The sequence below is a fragment of the Haemaphysalis longicornis genome, unplaced genomic scaffold (assembly GCF_048455015.1).
Source record: "Haemaphysalis longicornis isolate Haplotype H1 unplaced genomic scaffold, Haemaphysalis longicornis Haplotype H1 scaffold_4, whole genome shotgun sequence".
Taxonomy (NCBI): domain Eukaryota; kingdom Metazoa; phylum Arthropoda; class Arachnida; order Ixodida; family Ixodidae; genus Haemaphysalis; species Haemaphysalis longicornis.
Genome location: NW_027526361.1, coordinates 132668362 through 132694820, shown reverse-complemented (window position 1 = coordinate 132694820; position 26459 = coordinate 132668362). Strand labels below are relative to the sequence as shown.

Here is a 26459-nt window from a genome sequence, read left to right as displayed (position 1 = left end):
CGAATCGCCGACACCCGCCTACGCACGTCACTTTGATTGATTGATTGTAGGGTTTAACGCGCCGACGCAACGCAGGCGATGAGGCGCGCCGTAGTGGAGGGCTCCGGATTAATTTTGACCACCTGGGGATCTTTAACGTGCGCCGAAATCTCGTACACACGGGCGTTTTTGCTTTTGGCCTCCATCAGAAAAGCGGCCGCCGCGGCCGGGAATCGAACCCCCGACCTCGTGCTCAGCAGCGCAACGCCTTAGCCACGGAGCCACCGCGGCGGGTACGCACGTCACTTTGTTGACTGCTGCTTCGCCGCCTGTATTATTTGAGTTGTTAGGGAAGCACAAGTTCGCTCCAATAAACTTGTTTTCCTTGAAGACAACTGCGTCGTCTTTGGCTTCGTGACATCTAGTGAAGGTGCTGGGTACATGCACCCTAAACCATTTGCAAGTCGCCAAGCAAGCCCCACTCGTAGCAACTACCGACACGAAGGCCTCCCACCCGAACTCGGTCTACTACCGCAGAAAGTGAAGAACGAAGACGTCGCTACCAACACCATGGCCAAACAAACACAATGCATGGTTCGCGGCAACATCAGAGAGGGCAGCGGGGGCAGCGCGAAAACCGGCGCTCTATGGTTCCCGTCGGCCCATACGCGGCGCAGCGATGCGGTTCGGCTCCCACTCCCGCCTTCCATTTACTCCTGCTCGCACCTGTACGTGGTCAACGTGCACAGCATTGCAGTAGATTTTAGACTGCTCCAGCATGTCGAAAGGCGGAACAATGGACGCATATGAGGGGACCTAAAAGTAAGGAAGGACACGGCGTTACGACGTCTTACTTTCCCAACCCGCCTTTACTTTGATTGCTACACCTTTCACAATTGGCGGAACAGTACATCTCACCACCACAGTCACCATAAAACGTACTAACATTTGGATTTAGACCCGCCGCAGCTACACCTTGGCTATGAGACGTCCCGTGGTGGAGATCTTAGGACTTCACTAGGCCACACGGGGTTCGTTCAAATGCGCCGATATCTCCACACCCAAACGTTTTCGATATTTTGCATCATCAGAAAAACGACCGCTGCAGTTGGGATCGAATTCACACCCTTTAACTCAACAGCACTGCACTTCAGCGCCTGGCCGGTCAACAACGGCGGACTCGTCCTAAAATGGCTGTTTGAGACTAGGGAGAGACAAAAATGATAAAATAAATAGCAAGACGTTATTATTTCATGCTCAAGTGCAACATTTATTGCCAAAAATTACTTGAGTTGCATGCGCAGGTGCTAGTGCGATATGGTCTGCTTAAAGGCGTGTAACAAATTCAGCGCATGATTGCACAGTCACGTGCAAGAATGGTATTCTGCACAGACGGGGAACGGCTGAGCGTCCGGGTAGCGGGTGAACTGCATCTGTGAGCAGCCGTATTCGTCTGGAGTACAGTTCTTCCCAGCGGGGTTGCACTGGGGGGTCTGGCCGCTGCAGGTCTTGTAATAGAGCGTGGTCGCATCTTGGCAGCTCCCAGATCTGTCGTAGATCTTGTACACCACTCGGTTGTTCTCGCTTGTGATAGCTGCAATAGATAGGTTGCGGAGTTATCCAAAGAAGCGAGGCGCTGCGACAAATGTGCGACTCATCGATCGATTCTCTCAGCGCAGTTTAATGGGATATCGACGCGGCAAAAAAACAGCAGATTTGAAAGCGCGCATTCAACAAGTTTACATCCCCCCTCCTTCCGCAGCGATGTGCTACAAATGTACTGATGTTTTCGTGGAGCGTAGCGCTGCAAAGATTGTTATGTTCGATGTATCGCACATGTCCGTCACATATACAGTTTGAAATCACGCTCGCCGTGAGGGGTCAGCAAGGCGGAGCCATCGTTTATGTAATGCAGAGGGAGATCTTGTCGCTTCCGCGTGTCCAGAGAGTCTTGCAGACATTCAATAAAGACTCCGTGCAACTTGCAGATGCTGTAAACAGTGACGAAAAAAAAAACCCGCTACTATAGGCGACAGAAACCACACAAGGGAGCTTTAGAAGCGCAGGAGAGAAGGCCGATGGAAGGATGTGCGAATTGAGCAGCGTGCCGCAGTTCGCGCCTGTTAGAATGACATTGAGCGCTTCCCGCTGAGAATGGGGGAGAAGGATCATTGAACCGTTTTTACTATTCATGGGTAACCTCGCTTTTGCGTAAAAAGCGCTGCGATTTGACATTTGTGTAGATGGAGAAGTTGTGGTCATAGCTACGCGGCTGCATATTTTGCCGACTCCCCCAGTTACCAACAGAGGTGCAGTTTTGGAAGGAATCCTACTTTGTTACGAGACAAATTTGACGCGACGTAGTAATTGTCTCAGCCTATTTAATTCAACAACCCCGCCGCGATGGCTCAGTGGCTAATGCGTTGTGCTGCTGAGCACGAGGACGCGGGTGCGATTCCCGGCCGCGGCAGCCGCTTTTCTGATGGAGGAGAAAAGCAGAAACGCCCGCGACTGCGAGATTTCGGCGCACGTTAAACATCCCCAGGTGGTCAAAATTAATCCTGAGCCCTGCACTAGGGCGCGCCTCATCGCCTGTGAAGCTTCCGGAGGCCCTTGTCTTTAAGGTTAGCGGAAAAGTGAATTGTACATCACTATAGGTTAGTAAAAGAAGGTTAAAATTTTGGTGGGAAAAGAGCAGAGAACAATCTGGGAAGACATGCGAACAAAGATGTCAGACTAGCACAACAATTTTGTAAAACTATTTTATTTCTATTTTTATATTATTTTTATTTATTTTGTTTTATTTTTTGGCGAGGTGATTGTACAGTGGCGTTGCGACTACGGTCGCTGTGCAACGACACCCCGTTACAAAGGGGAAGCCGCTAAGCATCATCATCATCAGCAGCAGCAGCGTCGGCTCGTTAAACCCCACAATCAGTCCAATTCATTCAGCAAAATGTGCCCTTTTAGGAAAGTTCATCTGTCGTCGACGTCAGAAATTAAGTTTTCAACCGCAACCGTTCAATTAATAAAAAACAAAAAACTTGCGGAAAAGCAGACCTAAAACCTTTTCTGTTAGGTGAGATGATACGTGCGAAAGGTAAAGTGGAATCACGACGGGTTCTGTGGAATCTATTTGCCTATGGTTACCAGGAAAAAGCGTGCCAAGAGAAACTTACTTAACTTCATGTAGTATGCTTCTCCTTCGTAGGGTGGCAGCACAATTTCAACGTTTTCTTTGAACGCTGAAACGAAAATTAGATGATCATAAGTACAAAAACTTTCATTTAATTTTTGTTCATTTGATGTAATATATTACATCCCCAACTTGAAGGCGTTACAGAGGGGGGCGGGTTAGAAACAAAACGAGAAGACATTACAAAAAAGGTTAGGTTATAACTTATCTATGTGGTTGCTGAAGTCCCAGGATTAGGTAAAATAGCGCGAAAGAGGCAATGGTCTTCAGTGGCGGCGAATGGTCAGGGGAAGTTGTTCCAGACATACGCAGTGCGAGGAATGAAGGATTGCACGCAAGATTTTGTTCGACAGTTCGGAATTGTTCGACACCCTACGTATTTCTTTCATCCGCAGCAAGATATACAGCAAGAAGTCCCATACGCAGAGACTGTGAGGGTTCCGATGGTACAATGTAGAAGTGGGAAAAGTTTTGATCTAGATAGCAGAGAAACAGAACTTCAGTAAAATGCAATTGAGAACAATGAAGTTTGAATATACGCTTGTAATGTTACAGAAATAAGTGAAAATCGAGAAACACACACTTTCATTACAAAAACAAGTTATTTCAAAAAGTAACTCACAATGAACGATAAACAATTATGAAACGGAAGAACAGGCTAGTTAGTTGACATGATTTTTGAACTTCGTTTTATCTACATTTAGGGAATGCGATGCTTTAAGGTGAAAAGGTTAACTATTTCAAAAAGTAGTTCTAGAAAAATAATCGGTTTTCTTGCCGCAATTAGTGCGAACTTTTGGCAGGAGAAAATTATTGCTTTTCGCAGGCCTCGTAACATTGCTCTTAGAAGGAATCGAAGTTAAGTGCGGAAGTTGATTGTTTGTTGTCCTATACATATAAATACCAAGGTTTTGTTAATTGCTATTTGACAGAATCGAAGTTAAGTGCGGAAGTTGATTGTTTGTTATCCTATACATATAAATACCAAGGTTATATTTAAGAAGTTCATTGAACAGTTATTATATTGTTTTCATGAAGCGATGAAGTACCGTTAGTGAGAAATGGGCTTGACGTGGCAATTTTTATTGCTTGGTTTTGAATTGTCTGAACTAAAGTAAGATGAGTGGTGTGTGTGTTACCCCATGAAATAATGCAGTATGTAATGTGTGAATGGACAAAAGAAAAATACAGTGACATTAGTGTTGAGGGATGAAAATAAAGCCGAGATTTAATCAGTATTCTTACGCCATACATAATTTTTTCCCTGTATATGTAATGTGTCGGTGGAATTTCAAGTTACTGTCGAGTTTAACGCCTAGGCATCTATCTAGAGCAGTCGCTTATAGGGAATTTTTTTCGAGTAATTCTAGTGGGGGCAATAGAAAATAAAGGTTTTTACGGTGAAGTGAATACGACAAATTTTTTCTTAGACCCGTTAATTTGTAACATATTATTACGGCACGACCGAGCAAGTTGGGACAGGTCATAGTTTAGTTTTTCTGTTAAGGACATAATGCTTGTATCGGAGTTAAAATTTGTGGTGTCATCTGCGTATAATATACAACTGGATGAAGAGAGGCAATTCGGCAAATCATTATTATAAAGTAAAAGCAAAAGGGGCCCCAGAATGGAGCCCTGAGGTAGGCCAATGTTAGTTAATTTGGTTGAGGAATATAGATTAGAAAGTACCACCTTCCGTGTACGCTTACGAAGATATCTACGCAGTAATAATAACGGTGGTCCAGTTATCCCAATAGCTTCAAGTTTATTAATAAGAATGTCATGATTTTTTGATTCCAAAGCTTTAGTTAGGTCGATGAAAATGCTTCCCGCATAGTAACCGCCTTTTTAGATAGCCTTCTTTAATTGGTCAGTAAGTGAAATAAGCGCAAGGTCACTGGAGTAGCCGGAACAGAAGCCAAATTGACAGGGAGATGGTATATTAAATTTGTTCAGGTAATTTGTCAATCGTATAAAAATCAGTTTTTTAATTAATTTGCTCAAATAGGGTAAGACGCAAATGGGGCGCTAGTTATTCAGTAACGAAGTATCTCCTTTTTTATGTACGGCGATTATTTTAGCCTGCTTCAGTTCATGCGGGAAAACACCACTTTTAAGCAATAAATTCCCAATCAAAAAGATTGCATTCGATATAAGCTGAGCTACTATTTTTATATGGGAGGGATGAATGCCATCAAGGCCAGAAGTTGTCATTATTAAGGTACCTATTACGCTGAGTAATTCATCTGGAGTCGTGAGAAACAGAAAGAACAAATGACGTAGGCAATCTAAGACCACTACATTTAATGGAGGCAGGGTGGGCTCGGCGTTAAAGAAGAACTTTGCAAACTTATCGCCGACGTCAGTTGGGTCACTATAAATAACATAATTGTAAACAACTGCGGTTATTTTATGCGGATATGGGTTTCTATTTAAAAAAATAATTAAGGATTTCCCTATTTTCTCTCGTACTATTTTCGGCCTCAGTTAATTTTTGTTCGTAATAATTTTTTTAGCATCTTTTAGATGCGTGCTTATTAGATTGCAAAATTGTTTTGCAGCGAGCGAGAAAATTCGTGTTAAACAGCTGCTCTTTAGCATTTTTTGTAGAGGTTATCACGTTTGAGGATGTCTGTTAGCAATCTGCTTGTCAGCCATAGATTTGCTGGTGATGCTATTATTTTTTGCATTTTGTTTAACTGTACAGGATTGAACGTGTGATAGGAGCAAAGATGAAAAGAGGGAGGCTGCTTACTGCTCATTATTTGGGAATGCTTGCCGAGTGCACCCTAGCCCATACCTATTTTGCGCCGAATTTCTTTCTCGTGGTTGGGATCAGCACTGACAACTTGCCCGAGGTAGTGATATTCCTCTACTTGTTCTAGCATTTCGTTAAATATGCTGTAGGGCCCTTTCAGCGAGTTTAAAAAAAAAGATAGACAATAAAAGCGTCAGCAGTACCACGCTACATTCTCCTTCACCTGAACATCGAGTCCGTTTTTATTACGAAAACCAGATAGGAAAAACTTACTGCCACTTCCACTGGTCAGTTTCCCAATTTTTGTGCATAGTCGTAGTATGTCGTGAGATTGCCCCTGTAATAACAAAAAAAAGCCAACAACAACAAAAAAAACCCGTGAACTCTATTGCACGAATTTAATGTTAGTAACGTAATAAACCCGAGACAATAATTTTCTGTTTACTTTTATAACGTTTAAATAAAAATCTGAAATTTTAGAAGAGAAGGAAAAAGAATTAAGGCCCTTCCGCTCGTGATGGGTGACCAAAGAAGCTGGGCGCAGACCAAAGAGCGAACGAAACAAAACGCGTTTGTTTGTAAGTAGTGCTTGAACGTTCTTCCGAGTAATTAGCTGAATGAAAGTGGGAATACCTACATTTTTATTGAATGTGGCTGTCGGTTCCCTTCCCGTGGAAGCCCGCGTACTGACAGAAGACGTAATGCCACAAAATTCACATCTTAACTGGAAACTACGTGCTTACAAAAAGTAGATGAAGCTCTGCCTAAAGGTAGAGTTGTATTGCCGGCCAATTCTCCCATTGTTTGTTATGGAATAGTTGTGAAAGAAATAAGAGTTCCATTTTCTGTCACCACACTCTTTTCGTAGATGGCCGTATATTGACAGCAGTCAGAACTTTTGTAACGTTTACAATTTCACTGTGAAATAGCTATTTTTGACGAGTAATTAGAACTCAGCGTCACGATAGAGTTGTCTTAGCGGCATATTGTCATATAATTTTTTTCGCGGGATCGTTTGGACAAAACAAGGGTTACAGCCGTTTTTGTAACAATACTCGCTGCGTAGACGGCCATGTATCGAGAGATGTCGGGAGTTCTGAAACGTTCGAGCTTTACGGTGAACTAACTAATAATGCTAATAAACGAAACTCAGCGTAATCATAGAGTGATTCTAACAGCTATATTCAGTATATATTGTTACGTGGCGGCAGAGGGAATGAGGCGAACCATGGAGGATGACGACACGATCTATTTACAGTACGAGATGACCTATTTACATTATTTACAAGGCAGCTATGTCCGAGCGTTCGCCCAGGCTGCACGCCCCACACACAGCTCTTCTTCGTCGTTCTTCATCGGGCTCACAGCGGCGCATACCCTACTGCGCCCTTCTTCGTCACCTCGTGACATAGCCCCCATGTCGAAGGCGACCATCCCGGTCGACATCACAAGAAATGTTCTGATGCAGTGAGGATGCGAATGAGAGGAGAAGAGAGGGGAAATGTTCTGACCCAAAGGACGATTATCGAAGTCAAAAATGTCTCGGTAGGTGCTCAAAAGATGGCGTAGAGCGGCAGCTTGGTCTGCGGGAAGATCGGAAGCGATCATGTTGGCGAAATCCTCGACAGAAGGAATTGAAGTGGTTTGGGTATCGGAATTTCGGGGTGGGTCCACGCACAAAGCTAAAACTTGGTGGTCGCCTATCGGCCGCACTGTAGCCAGAGATATACCCTTCAGTCACGGGACACCCGGCGGCCAATACCCCATACAGCCATGGCTCATCACAAAAGACGACGAGGACGACGAAGAAGTGGCTGGGTCCAAGCGCGCGCTGTTATGGCTGCATTGTAAATTCTGTAAATAGATTGTTCCTCATCCTTCAACCATCGTTCCAGTCATTGGCTCTGCCGCCACGTTACAATATTTTTTCAAGATGCGTTCATTTATGCGAAAGCTACAGGACGTTTTGCATTACCTCTGGAGTGAGCGCGTTTGATTCTTTGTTGACGTCACTTTGTACACGGACGGTATATGGGGGAACCGAGACATGCACAACTTCGCTGTAAAGAAAGGACGTCGCGATGTACCGGGTGTAAAACACATAAAACGGAGACAACGAACCGCTATGGAAAGATTTACGGCCTGTTTGTGGACCCCACTCGAAACAAGGCAGCTAAAAATAAAAGAAGACCGGCAATACATGCCCTTGCTAACATTCCACATCACGGTATATATATATGTGTTTCGGCACGGGAGTGTTTTATCGTTTTTTACATGGACACTTTTTCCTTCGCTCCTCAAGGGTAAAAAAACAGTTGCAGCATCCGGAAACGAAGGCCGCTGCCTTGTGTTTATCAGCAGAACAGCAGGACGCCAGGCGCCTTTACTGTACGCGCGTGCGTGTGCGTGTGCCTGTCCTGGGGCGTACGTGTGTGCGCTACGCTTCTCTTGCATTTCTAGTGGAGAAGACATGGGGGAACCTATGGACAAAAATTAGGAGCTATTCCACTTTCTGAAAGTGGATGAGCAGCGAAGTTATTTAGCATACTACGTATGAAGAAATTTCATTTCTCTCGAGCGCGGTCGGCGTTCATCTATGAGAAAGAGCTTTGCTTCTAGAATGCACGCAACCGGTGCCGTAAAGCTTGGCATGGTTGAATGTGGTTAAACCAAGTTTGCCAAGCGACAGCTCGGTTTTCGAACTAGGGCGCGCAGTTAGCGTGCACACAATTGCACGGCTAAGCACAGACACTGCCCGGCGCAGTCAGCTCGTTAGGCGCAAGGGAGCGGAGTGAACTTTGAGGCAGCCAGTGCCTCCTGTATCTTTTATTCATGGTACGCGCCCTTACTCTTCCCGTCTATCCCCTTCTCCGCAACCCCCCTCCCTCGGAACGGGCGAGCAATTGATGCTCTTACTGCGGAAGCACGCGAAGCGCTGGCTTTACCATAGCTGAAATTGTCCTCCCTCTTTCCCCTATCCTCGGCTCTGCGCGCACTCCCTTGGAACAAGCGATTAGATGCTTCCACTGCGGAAGCCGTCGGCGCCGCGAATTGTTTCGGTAGGTGGCCGAATCATGGTTGGTGGAGACCCCATTGGCGCCGCTAAACCGCACGAGGTGCTTGCTTGAATTTTGTCTGAGCTCGAAGCTCAGAGTAATGCTACGAGGTGTTTGGTGGGCTCGTCCTTGTAGTAATAAGCTTGACTTAAAACAACAGTTCACATTTATGCAGTGACGAATATGAGGAAATGGCCGCACTAGAAGCCTCCCTTCCTCATTAACGCCTGTTTTTCACTCTGAATAAAACCTCAATGCCTGCAGGGGTTTTAAGCAGGTGAGGCAAAGCTGAAATTTAAATTAAGTGGATTATGCTTAAGAGCAATCTTAGTCTGTCAGGATCGACGTGGTGGACGGCTACAGACTAATTTTAGCAACCTTCGGTTCTTTATTCATTTCTTCTCCAGAAATCTCGCCCTCACGGGCGCTTTTGTTCCCAGCCTCTCAAAGAAAAGTAGCCACCATAGTTGCAAGTGACGCCCATCAACTAGAGTTTTGCAGCACAATGCTTTAGGGGCTAATACAGCGCTGCGAGTATTTGTCAAGCAGGTTGTAAATATTTTTGCTACCTTGTAATATTCTACCAGAGCTACGTGGCGAAGCTTCGCTGTTCTCATTTATTCTTTGTGGTGCTTCTTCACCGAAGTTTTCCCCCTGGTCGTGCTTACATCACCTCCTCCAGGTGTTGTACTAGAAGCGAAATAGTGTTGTCCCGTTCGCTACCTTACACATTCGTCGCACTTAGCAAAGAAAGGGCTCTTTAATGAGTTCACGCACCGGCATCCTCATTGAGCGGTGCCTTCAGCAACAAATTTATAAGAACAGGAACATTGTCTCGCATTCATCTGAACTTCTAATCTCCGCGATGCGCGCTCTTTATGGCAGTACTGCTGTCATCTAATGCGCGTAGTCAGACCACAGCTTCGGTTTCTACTATTGCAGTTGAAGTATGTGCGTTAACGTGGGCATCACATAGCCCCCTTGATTCGTTAACGAGAGATTGCGGGGTGGTTACTCACAGTGTGCCTATTTGTCTTACATCTTGTACCGTGGATGTGCCGGTATACATATCGTAAAGATGCGCACATAAGACGGTATTGACGCGCAGCTTCAGCAGCGACTGAGTGGCCGCTGTTACATATCACCACAAGTGTTAAGCGTTTCGCATGCGTTTCAAGGCCAGAAAGAACGAATATCGACTCACATTCTGTAGCTGTCCAACGTTCCCCTAGTCTCAGACCACGTGGTTCCCACGACGTTCGTGTCGTTCGGCTTCGTGCCGTCCCAAAGAATTGCGTAGTTGACGGTGCTTTCTGGTTCAAGAGTGGTCCCCGATCGGTAGCACTCGTACGTCATCAAAGGCTGCCGCTGCATGAGCTGCAAGCACAGATGCCATTCTTTAACCCTGCTTTTTTTGGAGAGACACTGTAAGATTATAAACGCACAAATTATGATCACTTCTGTGTGCCTTGTAGGATTTGGAGGCTCAATGCGCTTGTTGGAAATCCAACTGTCTTCATCGTTATCGGCTTCAAATCCCAAACTGCTGAAAAGTGCATTCCGGTTTCAACAGAATTGTTATGTACGCTGTCGCAAGCAAAACGCAGCCGCTTCAGTGGCCATACCTATCGTGCGATTGAGAGCAAGACGTTTCAAATATCCCAAAAGCGCTCCTGCCCACCTAGGCTTCGTTAAGGCAGGCATCTTCCCCCTCACATCATCTTCTTTCTGCCGTTATATTCATCTTTCCACTCACATTCTCTTCCCTCGCGCGAACCTAGCGTGAAGTAAACGCTGTCTTCTCGGCACCCGTGTCGAGTAGTCCTCGTTTCCCGGGCTCCCCGGGCCCAAAGAAAACAGTAAAGAAGAACTAACACCGTTATTCCGTACCGCACTTATCTCTTAGCAGTTTGCTGAATGATTTATTCTGGCAGCTGGATAGAAAATGTAAAGAAATGTGCTGCAAAAACTTCAAAATCCTGAGTAAATTCGAGAGGGACCAGTATGCCCATATTTAGTAACTGCCTGACCTTCTAAGTACGTTGTGAATACCTGTTGGGTTAGCTTGTGGATACCCGCAGCCAGTCCGATGAAAAACGTAAGAACGCGTTTGAGAATCGTTTGGTGTCAACCCTTTGGTTTGAGGTTCCATTCCAAATCTAGTTGGGAGCCCGTCGCGTTGACCTACGGAAAACGGTTACGAGGCATGTTGCGCGTCTATTTTTCAGCCACTGAGGTGAGGTGAACAGATGTCAACCTCCTATCGAAGTGCAGAGCCCCAGGGCAGTACTTAAAAAAGATTTCCTCTGCGTACTGCATCTGTACCTATCAAAAGTAGCGCCCGACTGACTGACTGGCTGATTGATTGGTTCATTAACACCCAGCCTTGAAACAGAATTGAAACCTCAGAAGTACATTTTTCGAATTTTGTAGGGAGTCACTACGGCGGAATTTTCGGGAATGACACCTCTAACAGAGCAAAAGAGAAAATTGTGTTTTCGCAAATTGTGATTATCTTGCTCACCCATGCAAATACTGAAGTGCTTTGTGCGGCCATATGTTGCTCATAATAACAGCTAAATAGTTTTAGTTGCACTAGAGCAAAACGCTAAAATAGTTTTAGGGTTTTGCTCTCACCAACACTACTGGTACGAATCTGAGTTTCGGAGCAAGTTGGTTGTTTTTAAAGATTCGCCTCTGTATGTTTCACTGGTTTATATGTTCATGAGTGACAAGCAGAAAAAAATGATGTTTACTAAGCTGGGGAGGGAGGGGGGTGTACAGATCCCAGTTCACCTGGCGGTGAGAGCCAAGCAACTAAAAGCTGCAGAGCGTGTTCCGCGTCCTCGTCTTATCTGCTCCCATCGATCTGATGATGGTCCATTCACTGGCAGGAACCTAATAACCCTACGAAAGAGTTACGGCAGAACACCTGTGGCAATATATCCAATTGAAAGAGTTACGGCAGAACACCTGTGGCAATATATCCAATTGGTTTTCGCTGATAAATGTAGCTCATGCAAATTCGAAAAACCGGCTCAAAAGAATTCGACTTGCGACGATGCTAACAGGACGATCCTGACTTTCGGGAATTACACCCCTAACGGGCCGAAAACACCTAACGGGTGAAGTTAACGCCCAGCCGAACTGATCGTTCCAGAGGATTCAAATTTTAGGAAGCAGATTACCATTACGCTATAGGAGCTCAATATTGCTACAGTTTTTGCAAATTTACCCCTGAGGGAAGAAAAATTGGTAAAATATTTTTTCACAAATATCGTTTTCTATCGCGAGCCCCTTAAGGTATCGAACAGATTTTTGTTGATTTACGTAACGCATACAACTGCAAAAAAAGCTTTTAAAATGTATTTTTAAAACACCCACCTAAAAGGGGAATCAGGTGTTCGGGAAGATTGCTTGTTCTTTAAGATTTCTCACTAACGTTACAGCCCGTAAACACTTGTATAGGAAGCACCCCAATTGAAAAAGACAAGAACATTTTCTGCGGTTTGTTGTATTTTCGCGTGTCGCACTGTCGTCTTGTTGTATTCTTGCCGTGTCGTGATTCTGATGTTCTGTCGTGTGTCGTATTCCTGTCCTAAGTTTGATGTTCCGTCGTGCCGAATTCCTTGCTTGTCGTGATTCTGATGTGCCATCAGTAGTTGCACGTGGTTTGAATGTTATTTCCCGTTGTGAATAGTAGCGTAAATGGCAGTTGTGTTGTGACTGCAGGAATGTTTGTCGTTGAGAAAATTGACTTTGTCGTTACGACAGAAATGTGTGTCGTAACAACAGAAGGGTTTGTCGTAACAACAAAATTTCTGTTGTCACAAGAAAGTTTTTTACCCTGCGACAAGAATTCTTGTTCGGTTTTTGCGGTATTCCTGTTGTGATTTTAGACTGGGATTGGTAACCAAAAGCGAATTGAATACCACTTACGTTTCAGCCGGTCGATGTATCCAGTTCGTTTTTTTTCTACAAATGCTGCCCATACAAGTGTCCAATAGCCAATGGCAGGATTTTGTCCCCAGAAGGATATAAAGAGGCGAGCGAGTAATTTAGGTACACCGCTCAGGAAGGACAGTTTAGGGCAATTTTCGATCAGCGCGCGACGTCTGTTGGGACTTTTTGCAGCCACACGACTCCCGCAGGAGCCCGTGTTATTTATTACAGATGTTATTCACATAAAAGTTTTGCGGCCGATTTCTTGTCTTGACAACACCGAAAGTTACCATGCCCGTGCCCACCGTGTCTGTGCACGCGTCCGCATCTTGCCGTAAAGAATTAGGCCGCGGCATCCTTCTTCTGCATCGTCAATAACCCAATCGTCGGCCGTGGCGTTAACAGATATGAATAATCGCAGTGACATTACGTGCTGATACTTGCTGGTACTTGCTTGCTGGTACTTGCCCTCGAGAATGCCTCCTCACCAACGAAGAATGGAACCACGGTGTTGAAAGAAAACGCTCACGACACACGGAATGCCTACGCTGCAGCGCATTTGCCTGCGAACACGGATATGGGACATGTTATTGCGCAACCTGTCCGTGGTATATTCGTTCAATAGAAAACCCAAATACTGCTTCCGAAGAAGTTGAGGTTAGAGCTCACGGCGATTGAGATACGGCGGTAGCGGAGTGCATCGGGATGATGATGGTGATGATTAGTGGCTCTTCTTGAAATCGGGTCGTCGGTTGCCCGCAACCAACTTGACTGTTTTATTCCTTTGATTGCTAATGGTATCCTCTATGTAACAAGGTAAGGACGTGTCATCTTACCAAAGAAACTAATGTATAGCTATGTTTTATACACGTCGTTTAATTATAGCGCTGCTCTTAGGGAAACTAGCGACATCTCTCGGCAAGTGTCCGAAGTCGACGTGCTCCCCGAGAGAGTGAGCGGTCTGTGGCCGATACGTCTGCGTTTGCAAAACACGGCAACTGACAATCAGCTGATCTGTGCCGACGACTTCGCTCGTGTTTTGCGATAGGTAGGCTGTAGGACGCTGTGCGAAACAGTAGGTAACGTCGAGGTAATGCTTTTGAGCTCCTGGGAACGCCTCATAGTCTTATGCGTGCGCCACCACGCCCGAGCCCGCGCGTACACTCTTAATCTGGATCCACATAAGATCCACTTAGTAACTGGAACTTTTTTGCAAAAAAGTTCCACTTATATATTTGGAACCGTGTTCCACATATCCTGAAAATGTAAGTGGAACAGTGCACCACATATTTTTGCAGCTATATTATCTGGATCGGCGTTCCAAATAAAAATATACGGATCACTGTTCCAAATAAACTGGTAGTGTAAGTTACTGGAACACTGATCCACGTAAAATGATTATGGATTTATCCGGTGCGCCGTTCCAGGTACCTTCAGACCAGCTGTTTATATAAAACTGTGTTCTGATAGACGTTGAGAAGCTGTCTATGGGACTCCACTTTTCCAACATATCTGCTTTCCTGTTGGTATAAACTGAGGTCATTTGCCAGGCTGGCGGATGCATTGGTATTAGAAGGAAACCGCAAGCACCATTCTAACGCAGCCTTGACATATGGCCCACAGTGATACCAACAATTGGAAAACAGAAACCGCCGCAGCAGTGTGGTCCCTGACAGTTCCCAACAGTTGCCTATCGGAGCACAGTTCTATATAAAAGTTGGTCTGGGATACCTGAAGCGGCACACAGAGACTTTGGCTTCATCCGCCGAATCCTGTTCTGGGTTTTGGCTGCATGTAAAAGAAACAAGATTCGCATTAAAATACACACCAAACCAACTATTAGCACTGATACAATGCTTTTAAAAACACTAAGGAAATTTTATTCGCTCGTATTATTGCGTACATTTGAGATACGGAGACATATCTGTTTCCACTTGGGCAGAAAATGACCTGCGTACAGGATCAAATACCAAAACGATATCAAGTGGCCAAAACGATCTAAGTGGCATTTTCCTATTTTTGCTAATATTTAACATTCTTTTTTGCTAAAAACACGTGGGTAATAAAGATGGCTTTAAGCGCAACCGCGTCACAAACCGACTTGTACATCTACCCTCGCAGTAACTCAAAATGCATTACACAACAGTGAGCATAAAATATGCTGTTTTATGACATGAAATTAGGTACCGCAAATGCGGAAGTACCCACAGCGCTTGCCATACCATGTTTACGCATCCCGGTTCCAAAAAATGCAGTTTGCTATTAAATTGTAGGGAAAAGCCAAAAATACAAGCCATACACGGTTGGATTATCACAAGACCTGCAAGAGTGTAGGAAAAGAACACCGGAGCCAATACTAACAATTTAACATTTGCACAGACAAAATTACCGGAAGCATGTGGCACTATTGCACAACTAAAACATACACAATATATCAATATCAAGCTAACTGTAATATCAAGCTAACTGAAGCCAAAACCGACTATATACGCGCCCTGAAAAAGCCTTTCACTGAAGCCGCGTTCTTTCCCCGAAAATTTGTAGCTATTTAAAATAACTTATCCAAAAAAAGCTCATAGCACCCAGTGTGAATCTTACAAAATTTTACAAACTAGATAGCTCGGAGCATGTTACCCATTTTAAAACTTATCAAGCAGCCTAACTGTAAAGACGTTATTAGTTCCCTCAAGAACAATTCAGACATCCCAAATAACCAAGCCAGGTAGCGTTGAAACATACAGGTGACCAATTTTACCAAGCAAACTTGGAAGCATTTTTCCAGCCGAAACATTTATCTGAGGTAAAATTCAGTTGCGTGCTATACAAACCATACTATCATGACGACAGTATGCTTGTGACCAAAGCACTGCCTCTAACAAGCGAGAAATGCAACTTTGTCCAAAGTAAACAACTTTTTCAAGCCAAATATGTATATTTCGCATTCTTCTAGGGCTTAGGTGTCAGCTAAGATACAGTACAAAAATTGATTAATAAAACCCCAAACCGTCTGTGTAAATAATTACTCTCACGTTTGCATCCATCAACAGCAGCACTGCCATGGAAAAAAATTTCGAGCTGCACTTGAATAATAAAAACGTTACAGTGCAGTGCCATTAGCTACATTAACAGAGTAACAGAGCAGCGGCAAAGGCAGCCTGCGCTTTGTGCCAATAATGAAAAATTGCAAAGGAAAGCACGACTTCACTTTTGCAGTTGACATGCCGCTTGCATCTACCAATCATTTGAACCACGACATATCTTTCCGAATAGGCTTAAACGTCTAACAATAATTTAAAACCCCAAGTAGAGTGACCACATCGTCTTTCAACAGAGCTTTAAACTTAAATGACACCAGGCCACTGTTAAATGGCCAAGAACTCTGCAAAAGTCCCAAGAACTCTCCAAAGTCGCATAAGTTTCAGGAGATTAAGATGAAATATACGGCGAGGAGGATGACCACATCTTGATGCGACAATGCAGGCGGAAAATCCATGACGTGTTTCTTGCAGACAATATTTACGCTGCCATTCTCTTCCCTCAAAATAACTGGACGTCGAGAATAACTGGACCACGTCATGTACCTTTAAGGAAGGAACAAGAAAATTTTGTTAGACGATGGCTTTAAATGAGTGAGTTGCTTAGGATACCCCTTTTATAGCACAGTAATTGATTGAAATATCAGCGATTTCTTGGTTTCTTTTCTGGGAATGCTGCTAACAATGTACAAAAAATATTAGCACAGACTGTCAATGGCAGTTCTCTAATTTTGGAAAGCAACCGCATTGGGCGTGGCCGTGGCGCCGTATTATCACAGCAGCAACTCTCAATCTGAAAGCAAAATGTTTGCAAAACTTGAATGCAAAATAATAGTCTTTTTGTCCACATGTTGCAGCATCCGAAACAGGCTGAATGTGAAGGTATTTCCCAATTTGGAGTTCACGATTTATTCTTAACAGTAAGATTTTGCTACAAAGAAAACTACCACAAATTCAGTCCCGCAAAAATAAAATGCCAGCTTCAATAAACACTACCATAAATTGAGTCCCACAAAAATAAAATGCCAACTTACCCAACTAAAATTAGGATGCAGGCGTTCCTGGCAGGGCCTCCTCGGAGTGATTTTCCAGGAAAGTTTTGCCAACGTGTTCCCAAAAGCTCTTACTGTCGTTTTCACCTACAGGTCAAGTTGTCACTGAAATGGTGTTCCGAAGCCAATACGTATAATGCAACTACCTAAAAAGGGACCATCAAAGTTCCAGAAGTGGGAGTGCGTACTTACTTGTAAAATGCAATGATTTCATCCCGTACAACGGCTTTCACGTGTTTCCTTTTTGTGAACACACGACTTCAAGAACGGTGAACACACGCCTTCAAGAACCAGGAAAATGGCAGTATGCATTCCTTGTTCCATTGTTTTAAGTCCCGGTCCGCCCTATTTCCTAGAAATAAAAACAGTATAAAAATATCGAAGCATAAATTTACGCTTCCCTCTAAGAAGGGAGTACCACAAGATCTCGTACAAGGCCTGATTAGTTGTGCTAAAATTTATTTTGCATTACGAGCCCTGGTAGCGTTTTCAGGCGCCACAATTTTAAATATAAAAATATTTGAACATTTTTAGGCTCACCTGTCGTTGCTCCATGCGGAGTGGTGAACGTCTGTATAATACGCAACACTCAAGAGGCACTCTTTCGTGGCTTTATGACTTCCACAATGCATTCACACTCTGTCACACTTGTCACGACGACGCCTCGGCGTGCCGAAGATGTCTTCAGCCACAGTGAATGCCACAGCCATGGTTTCACAGGTATATGTAAGGAATGGAAATAATTCGTTTTAATTTCTGTTCTTCATACAAAGGAAAACAATTGTCGCAAACTACCAGTGTAGAGACAAATTTATCCACAGTCAGCCATAGTCTGCATCTGGACAGGTTACACAGATCGAATACAGAATGTAGCAATCTGCTTTCGCAGTATATTTTCTAAGTTCAAGGAAGCACAGAAATGGGTTAATGTTGGGTGCACATAGTGATGCAAGAACTTATCACCGGAGCGTTGTCGGAAATTATTTCGACTCTCGGGTTGCCACCGACATTGACGGCATAAAAATGCAAGAGTGGCTTATTTCTAACGCGGTTCGTGAAGTAGCAACCACTAATTATAGATATTGAATAATTATCCTGAAGTCTCAAGTTACCACTGACATTAACAGCATAGAAACGGCAGCACACTTTCTATATACCCGCTGCGTGTTTCCACATATTTCTTCCCCTCTACAAAAGAAACGTTTGTTACTGCGGTACTGCTAAAACAACCACTGTCCCTTCCATTTCTCTACACTTCAGGCAATGTAAAATAGATCATCTCAATTGGTCAAAGGAATTGGAAGAAACATGGAACTGCATAACACAGCAATGTAAAATAGATCATCTCAATTGGTCAAAGGAATTGGAAGAAACATGGAACTGCATAACACACTGCACAGATAAACGTAAGCTGACGCCTTGAAAGCACATCAACACAACTCGAAATAGCGTCTACCTTGCGCGCAACGGGCAAGGTCGAAGACTCCCGGTCTGGTAAGCACAGTAAATGGCATTCTACTCATCAGACTAACACAACGCCGCAATTACCACGCAAGTTTTAAAAATACCAATAAATCTAAGGACGGACGCTCCGACAAACTTGCTTGGAAGTTGTACACGTGTGCACGCGCGATTATCGCGAGCGACTAACCCGAGAAGATTCGCTACCGCAGACATACACAGCTACCGTCAATATACAACTAAGCAAAGCCACACAGTAAGGGAACATCCACTCATGAAACGCGCAAACCAGGAACTTCTGACGTACGCAGTCAGAAATGTCCAGCCGACTCTGACTCACGAACACGGGAGTTTTGGTAAATTACGGCTGCAAACGTTTCTCCAACACAAAATGTTACACGCCGCGACCACAAGCATGAACGACACACGAACAACGGGCATAGACGCGGTATGTTTATCGGACGCAGTTAACAAGGATGTCACTGAACAACAACCGTTACCAGCACATAAATAAGCAGCACTGACCTTTTTTGCGCCTCCTGGCAAAACTCCACATCGTCGAGCAGGAAATACAGCCCAGGGATATGAAAAAATTCGCAGTTGCACGCCGCAATCAACCCAATTTAAACTGCTAACGGCGCTAACGGTTCTCGCCAGCGTGACCGAGAATTTCTTTAGTAAATATCAGGCGCATCGCGCGAGCAATTGAGAAACCCGCTTGGGAGTGCCACTGGTGGCGCTGCATGCGGAAGACCGTAAAATTAGCGGAGGGAATCCTGGAAGATGGGAGCGCTGCTGTCGTTTAAAGTGTTGACGCAGTCCCGATTTTCATCCGTCGTCATCGTACCCGTTGCAGCCCCACTGTACCGTGAATCAACGCAAAAACAGCTCTGCCGTGCTGCTGCTGACGCATGCGCATTGAATGCGCTACTGGAGTGGCGGTCTTTTCCTCATGGCTTCGGCGTACTTTCGTTCTCGCGGTGGCTTTGGCGCCCGCATAAGAACTCATACAAACTCGGCACACGTGATGGCTTTTATTGGATTCGGAAAACGGGCGTATGCGTCTAAGCGGACTTTTACGCCCGCTGAGGCCGAAACAAAGCTCAGATAATAGCCGCGGTAGCGCGTTAGTACTGGCTAAAGTTGTTTCTCGCGGAGGGCCGTGAGTGCGTGCGATATCCGAGCTTAACTTTGGATGACAATTTCTCCGTTACTGTTTACAATGAATGCAAAAGGGCGTGGCTTCATTTACTGCTTTTCTTGACAACAAGCCTTTCCGTAGTCAATAAAATATACTGCGACGCTCTTAGATACCCACGTTATATAAAGCTACTTACAGCTAATTAGTAAGTTATAATACATCGTCCCGTTTCCCAGCCCTTTTCCCTCCTGAACACCAATAATACAGGAAAACAGCAACTGGGGAAGCAGCTGGAGAAGGCGGGTTATTCAATGAACTTCAATTACTATGACAAGACACAACAACAGCAAGTTAACTCTGCGTATTTTTGCCGTTACTGCACAGCATAACTAGGAATTACAATGTCATTTCAGCATTAATACATACAAAATAATGCAGGTATCACGTGGTATATCTAGGTTTAGTTCCGTTCACCCAGTCAACCGCTCTTTGCAAAAAGGCTCTTGTTTTTGCTTGTGGAAATTAAAAGGGACTCGCATGTTAGCATTCCTATCGGACTTACTACGTCATGACCAACGGACTTAAAAACCATCGTGCACCAATACGAATAGTTTTACAAATACATACCGATATTCACAACGGCCTAGTTTGCTTATTTTAGATATATGTCGCTTCTCTACTGAAACAAAGAAATAAAACTCTCGCATGGTGAGACCGCTAGCACCTTCCAGTGAAGACTGGATAAACCAAAATGCGTTTCTTGTTTTTTTTTTTATCTCTGCAAAGAAATGATATACAGCAGACTCCCGTTAAGACGAACCCGAACGGACCGTAAAAATGTATGCGTATTATCCGAAATTCGTCTTAAGTGGAGGTGTATTGCATTGTGGACGTTACAAGAGAAAAATGTTGTGGTTCTTAATCAGTGTTCGTTTTAACCAAGTTCGTCTTTACGAGGGTCTACTGTATTTCTAGAAGAAGCAAACCAGGTCGTTAGTGTCATTACTGTGAATTTGTAAAACTTCTTGTATCGGTACATGGTGCTTTTGAATTAGTAAGTCTCATGAATTTGCGCCATGAATTAGTGAGTCCCATATGAATTGGATCAGGTGAGTCACCCTTAATAGCATGCACGAGACGAAAAATGCTAACGAACATCCAAGCATCTATAACTGCATTCGTGACATGCTGCGTGCAGTGTAAAATGCGGCACAGTCGGTTAACACTATGTATATACCGCATCAGGGCATAAATAAAGTGGACTAAGTACCTATTTTACAGCAGATTGTAGCCATTCATACGTTCCTGTAAAGCACTTAAAATTGTGCACACAGCGAGCTGATGGCTGAGCATTGAGCAAAAAACAATGTTTCTGCGACGCTTTGTGAACCAAATGCAGATCTTGCAATAGTCTCAACAACTATATATATTTCTTTATGAGGTATCCACAAAAGCCCAATGAATTCTTCAGCACTACCACGGCTCTATCCCAAATGCAGAAGGAGAACCTGGGGACATCTGGTCCTTCTGAAATTCAAGTCATTGGTGATTTCACACGTACTGCGCGTCTGCAATTAGCAAAAGACGATATTCACTAAAGCGGTCTGAGCGCCGCAGACAACCTGAAAGGGGTTCGTGAAATTTCTATTTTCGCTAAGATACCCTTTTCTCGCACCTTTCATGCTTTGTACGGTGTTGTTATAGCAGTGGACATATTGTTTTCTGTCAAATAACGTCACTAAAAATACGTCTTAGCCGTCTTATATAAGTAAACTGCTCTAAGACCGTTCCATTGATATCGACGAAGTTTATTAAATTTTATGTGGTGCGTGCGTGTGTGCGTGTGTGACTGCATGCATGTGTGTGTGTATGTGTGGGTGCGCGGGTGTGCGTTCGTGTCTGTATCTATGTCTGTGGGCGTGTGCGTGCAAGTGCTTGTGCGTGCGCTTGTGCGCCAAAGCGCGTCAAATATATATGTGGTTCATTGTTCCAGTTAATGCACGATTCAGTGCATACTTCACTGCAGCGCACAAGTTATGTGGAACAAGACACGAGCAAAAAATATACAAAAGCACTGTCCAAAATTTTTACTGGGACATAAGTGGAACAGTAACTGGAACGGCCGACAGCGCATCGCCTCATTTATTCGGTTCCACATAATAAACACAAACCTAAAGAAAACAAATGGACAGTTCCAGATAAGATCCACTTATATCTCTCGTTCCAGTTATTCTTCGTTTGGATCCAGATAAAAATATGTGGATCGCCCCGTTTAACTGGAACTTACATGGAACCAGATTAAGAGTGTACCTGTTGTTAAGGCGACACACATGGTTGCTGACATGCGCGCCACGCCAGTGAATACAACCTATAAAACTATGACTGATGTTTACCCATCACACCTACTCGGATAACACTTCCTGCCGGTAAGCAGTCTTTTGACCACTCTATCTCGGTACAATGCGTTCTGGGATAACTCCAATAAAACACGAGTTCAAGCCGTTTCCCATAACCACACGCCTCCGGTAGGAGCCCCTGCATTTACAGCAGATTTGATTGATTATTGGGTGTAACGCGTCGAAGTTACACCCGGTCTATAAGGTGCGCCGTAGTGGAGGGCTCCGGATTAGTTTACCACCTGAGGATCTTTCACGTGAGCCGGAATCTCGACACACGGGCGTTTGCGCTTTTGCCTCCCCCAGAAAAGCAGCCACCTCGGTGTATTAATAGCAGCGGAAATTCCTAAATGTTTACAACTCCATGGTGAACTAAATGGTGGCGACAACTCAGAAATATCTACACGTGTTATACCCGTGAATGTCATTAGTAAAGTGCCCCTCCCGGGCATCGAGGGGTGCTACCGGTATCAAATATACACGGAGAAAGAAGTCTGGCCTCATGCTGTACCCCAGCAGGACGACTGACCGTTGAAAGGCATCGGTAGAAAGTGCAGAGGAAGTAGTTGTTTTTGGTGGTGGACATGGGCACCCCGACCATGGTGCGTGAAACCTTTATCCATCCGTACCCAGTCCGATACAAATGAAGGGTATATTGCATGAGTGGTTACGTGACAGGGTCGGGGTTTGTTGAGGGACGGACACGGAGATTTCGGCCAGTCTTGCAACAACCGCTTCGCTGTTACATTCATCTCTTGACCGTGCTTCTCAGGAGTTAAATTCTTGTTATTAGGCCCAGCAGCTCAATACGCACTTCTTAAATTACCAATGAAAAAACTATTACAGAGAAACAGAAATCTCTTCCGTAAATTTTAAAAGACAAACTCTATTCTTCCTACTACTTTCAATTTTTGCTGCCAGTTGGTTCATGATTTAACCGTTTCAGTATACTTAATTAAAGCCGAAAAAAGCAGCTACGTCTGAATAATAATTTGAGGTAGTCACATCGTAGAACCCCTTGGTCCAAATTGCTTCCGCCGGCATCAGGGCCAACAGAACCAGGACAGCGTGAAGAGGCAGATGTAGCGGGTTGCTCTTGAACGAGGCAGCCATTGTGAAGATACTGCACCTGTGGGGAAAGTGTACGGAGGGTCGTTTAAAGCTTCCGGGCCGCTTTGATCAGGCAAGGAAATATATTGTTGATTCGCAGACAGGCCACTGCAGCCGTGACACAGGCGAAAACAAATTTTCTCAAGAGCGGGAACCCCACCTAATGCTAAATGCCCCAGTGAAAAAGCTTCGAATCCTAATTTAGTCAGTACGGAACAAATGCAGTCAAAATTGTAACACCTAGAGCGCTGCAGTTTAAGTTCAGAGACAGGGAAAACTTATGTGGTCTTGGAGAAGTCCGTAAACCAATTCAACTGTACATTAGTATTTTCATTGATTTTATTTTGTGCGTATGTGTATTTGATTAGTGTGTTTTTATTAGATACCTCCAGCAGCCTGTAACTGTGGGACCTCCTGATGTACCCAACATGGTGCAATGTTTATTGCGAAGATTGCGTCATGAATTGAATCTAAATTATTTCGTTTTTGGAGCACACGGTTTTGCATCAGATGCACAGTTTGCTAGTAAGTAAGCTATGAACACGTCGCTTGTGTGCTCTTAGAAGTAGCGTTAATGGCCGTTGTAGTGCTGAGCCCAGCTTCTCCTGATTTTCTTTCATTATTCTTCTTTGCCTCATAGTCTGCGGTCAATCCTACGTGGCGGCCACCCGCACCACCCTGTGCCGGCTGACGACGAAGAGGTGGACAGGGGAACGAGCTAGGTCGGACCATTTCCTGGCCAATCCCCCTGAGTGGGTACGAGCCATTTTTTTTGGACCAACAACAACAACATCATCACAGGACTGAGCTAGTGCGCGGCGGAACTGCATGCCCAGGATCGGACCTTGGGAAGGGGCTACCAGTTAAGGTGTGGTTTTGTAGGGACACGGTGTTGTTCTTGGGAACCACGGTGTAGTGTTAGGACCCCGGTACCACAAGTAATATACATATATCGCACTGCAGTGTACTTAAATACCAAAAAAAAATACTAACCACGTACCCACACCTTCATCAAAGAGTATATTAACATGGCTCACCTTCTTTGTCCGGCAGGAATCAGCAGTGAATCGTTGCCGCCTGTTTGTGTTGCAGTGGTAATACCCAACTGGTTGAGGCGTATTTAAAGAGCGCAGAAAGGCATTAAGGGGTCGGAAGTTAATGTGACGTTGCTTCTTCTGTTTTGCCGGAAGCTGAACTAATAATTCACACGAATAATAGAAAAGCAGGCGCGCTTCCTATTTCGAAGCGGAGCAAGGAAGAAAACAAATGAAAAATAAGCAGCGCAAGTTCTTTTTTTGTCAAGGTTGCTCTAGCGGAGTTCAAAGTGATCTTTATATATATAGCTTTGAGCAAGGTTGTGTCTCGCCACGGTTGCAAATATCAGAATATTTGGCGGCGCCACGCTCCTGGACAAGTTCTTTTTTTTTTGGAACTGCCCTGGCAAGTGCCTAAATGGATATTTCGGAATAGGCCTATGTTTACCCGAAGTTTTCACCTTGGCTTTCAGTATTTTTTAGGTGATGTCATTCTAACGGTGGGCTAGCTTGGCGGTTTTGCAGAAGCAAATAGAGGAAGTCGCGAATAAATGTGTGTGCAGAAATAAAGGGTAAACAATAAAATTGCAGTCCCTTCGCTAACCTCACCGGTGCGTCCCTGTCCGTTGTGACAACACACACTTCAAAACCCGAGTTACTCACAGGGAAGTTGTGAACGTTACAGAATTCCAGTTCGCTGTCAATACATGGGTGTTTACGGAGAGGGTATTTTTACACAAAACGGTTGTAAGTGTTGTTTTGTGAAGACTATCCCGAAAAAATTATAAAAAAATAACTTCGAAATATTTCTGAAGATTTCATGTGCATGTGTGTTTATGCGATGAATACAAAAAAGTCATCATACATGCAATAGAACTTTGCTGGTCTTCCATCTTCAGGGCATTGGAAAGGCTCTACATTTTTGGCAGGGCGACGTGAAAATGAGTAGATGACCAGGAACTTTTTCGAGATGCCTCGTCTATTGTACAAGCAGTAAGGTGTGTTTTAAGAAAGTTGGGACCCCGGGAATAGTCCTTGGCCGTTTACCGCGATATGTTTGGACTGCTGAGATATCGCCTTGGTTTCGGCATAAAAACTACCGGCTTCGGGCCTCTTGGCGGTTTTCAACCGATGTTCAAGCGGTTTTCAAGCAGTTTTCAACCGATCCCGCTTTTTGGAATGTCTATTAAAAACGCGTACCCCGTAACTTATGACTCTACTTTCTCTGGTACACCGGTGAATTCTTCGAACACACTCAGCGTCATCACAAATTTGCCTTTTAAAAGCAGTCTAGCATGAGTGGCATAGTATAGGTCTACACCTGCATTTTATCTGACCGTCAACAGCGCCTTTCTGAACCCCTAGAGCACATCTTGTAGGTTTGTGCGGCACTATTCTCTGCGCTTTAAGACAACTACAGGCTGCAGCACCCCATACCACGCAGCCCCATCCTCACCACATCTCAAGAAATAAAAGTTGCAACCACAACAACTATGCGTTCAACTATATAGTTGTGCGCAGCCCGTCGTTGTGCGCCCACATCGTACTTGAAAAAGAAAACAACAAACAAAGAAAACAATTTTATACACGTGCTTTAAGAACGCGAATGCATAAAAAGCATCATGATTTTTTTTTGCGTTGATGCCAGATTGTTTTGCGAGCGCGTTCCGACGCTTTAGTTTTCAGTGGCACGTGTATGGCCTCCAACTTTGGCAAAGTAACAAAGTGTCACGACACTCTTTTGCTCACTTTTCTACCTAAAAAACGCACATACAGAAAAATGATAAAGGCCCTGTCTGAGCATGCTTCACGAGACAAGCATACCATCCAGGATAAATTATTGGTGGGAAGATGTGTACAGGCAGCATGCAAGCAACGTTTTTTCTTCAGGAGGCGATAGAGTTTATTTCGGTTGGTTGCAGCAAAGGGTGGAACATATTAATGCTAATCGATGCCTTAATAGGCCCAATGTGCATACTTCCACCACCCGACAGATGGGCACCTATCCGCGCATCGCGGTGCGTAGATCTGTATGCGTCCCTTGCTCCATTGATTAATTATGGCGTTTAACGCGCCGAAACTACACAGGTTCTGAGGCGCGCCGTGGTGGGGGTTTCCGTATTAATTTTGACCACCTGGGGATCTTTAACGTGTGCCGAAATCTCGAACACACGGGAGTTTTTCCTTTTCGCCTCTATCTGAAAAGCGACCGCTGATGTCTGGAGTCAAACCCGAGTCCATGGGCTCAGCAGCACAACGCCTTAGCCACTGCGCCACCGCGGCGGGTGTCCCTTGCTAA

General features: G+C 44.5%; 1 protein-coding gene and 1 long non-coding RNA gene across 3 annotated transcripts; both read right to left on the bottom strand.

Moving 5' to 3' along the window:
* Nucleotides 1–1243: 1243 nt before the first annotated feature.
* On the bottom strand, nt 1244–24296 carry LOC144180577 (uncharacterized). Its single transcript, XM_077708908.1, has 6 exons — nt 24164–24296; nt 23022–23145; nt 10194–10366; nt 6207–6270; nt 3159–3224; nt 1244–1573 (listed from the first exon to the last, which is right to left on the bottom strand). The coding sequence occupies exons 2-4, from the start codon at nt 23127–23129 to the stop codon at nt 6222–6224; spliced, it is 330 nt and encodes a 109-aa protein (XP_077565034.1). The 5' UTR covers nt 23130–23145; nt 24164–24296; the 3' UTR covers nt 1244–1573; nt 3159–3224; nt 6207–6221.
* On the bottom strand, nt 14789–21922 carry LOC144179381 (uncharacterized). 2 transcript variants are annotated; one of them, XR_013324216.1, is made up of 5 exons: nt 19005–21922; nt 17559–17700; nt 17211–17370; nt 17001–17123; nt 14789–16512 (listed from the first exon to the last, which is right to left on the bottom strand). It is a non-coding gene; the product is annotated as an uncharacterized LOC144179381 (long non-coding RNA). The 2 variants fall into 2 exon arrangements; XR_013324215.1 differs by having other exon boundaries at nt 14789–17123.
* Nucleotides 24297–26459: the final 2163 nt, after the last annotated feature.

What these genes read in the sequence shown, in the direction of transcription:
- LOC144180577 (XM_077708908.1), bottom strand. Translation starts at nt 23,129, where the DNA reads ATGGCTGCCTCGTTCAAGAGCAACCCGCTACATCTGCCTCTTCACGCT. An exon ending in GGACCAAGGGGTTCTACGAT is followed by an intron (nt 10,367 to 23,021) that starts GTGACTACCTCA and finishes CTGTGCTTGCAG; the next exon opens with CTCATGCAGCGGCAGCCTTT. An exon ending in ACGTTGGACAGCTACAGAAT is followed by an intron (nt 6,271 to 10,193) that starts GTGAGTCGATAT and finishes TTGTTATTACAG; the next exon opens with GGGCAATCTCACGACATACT.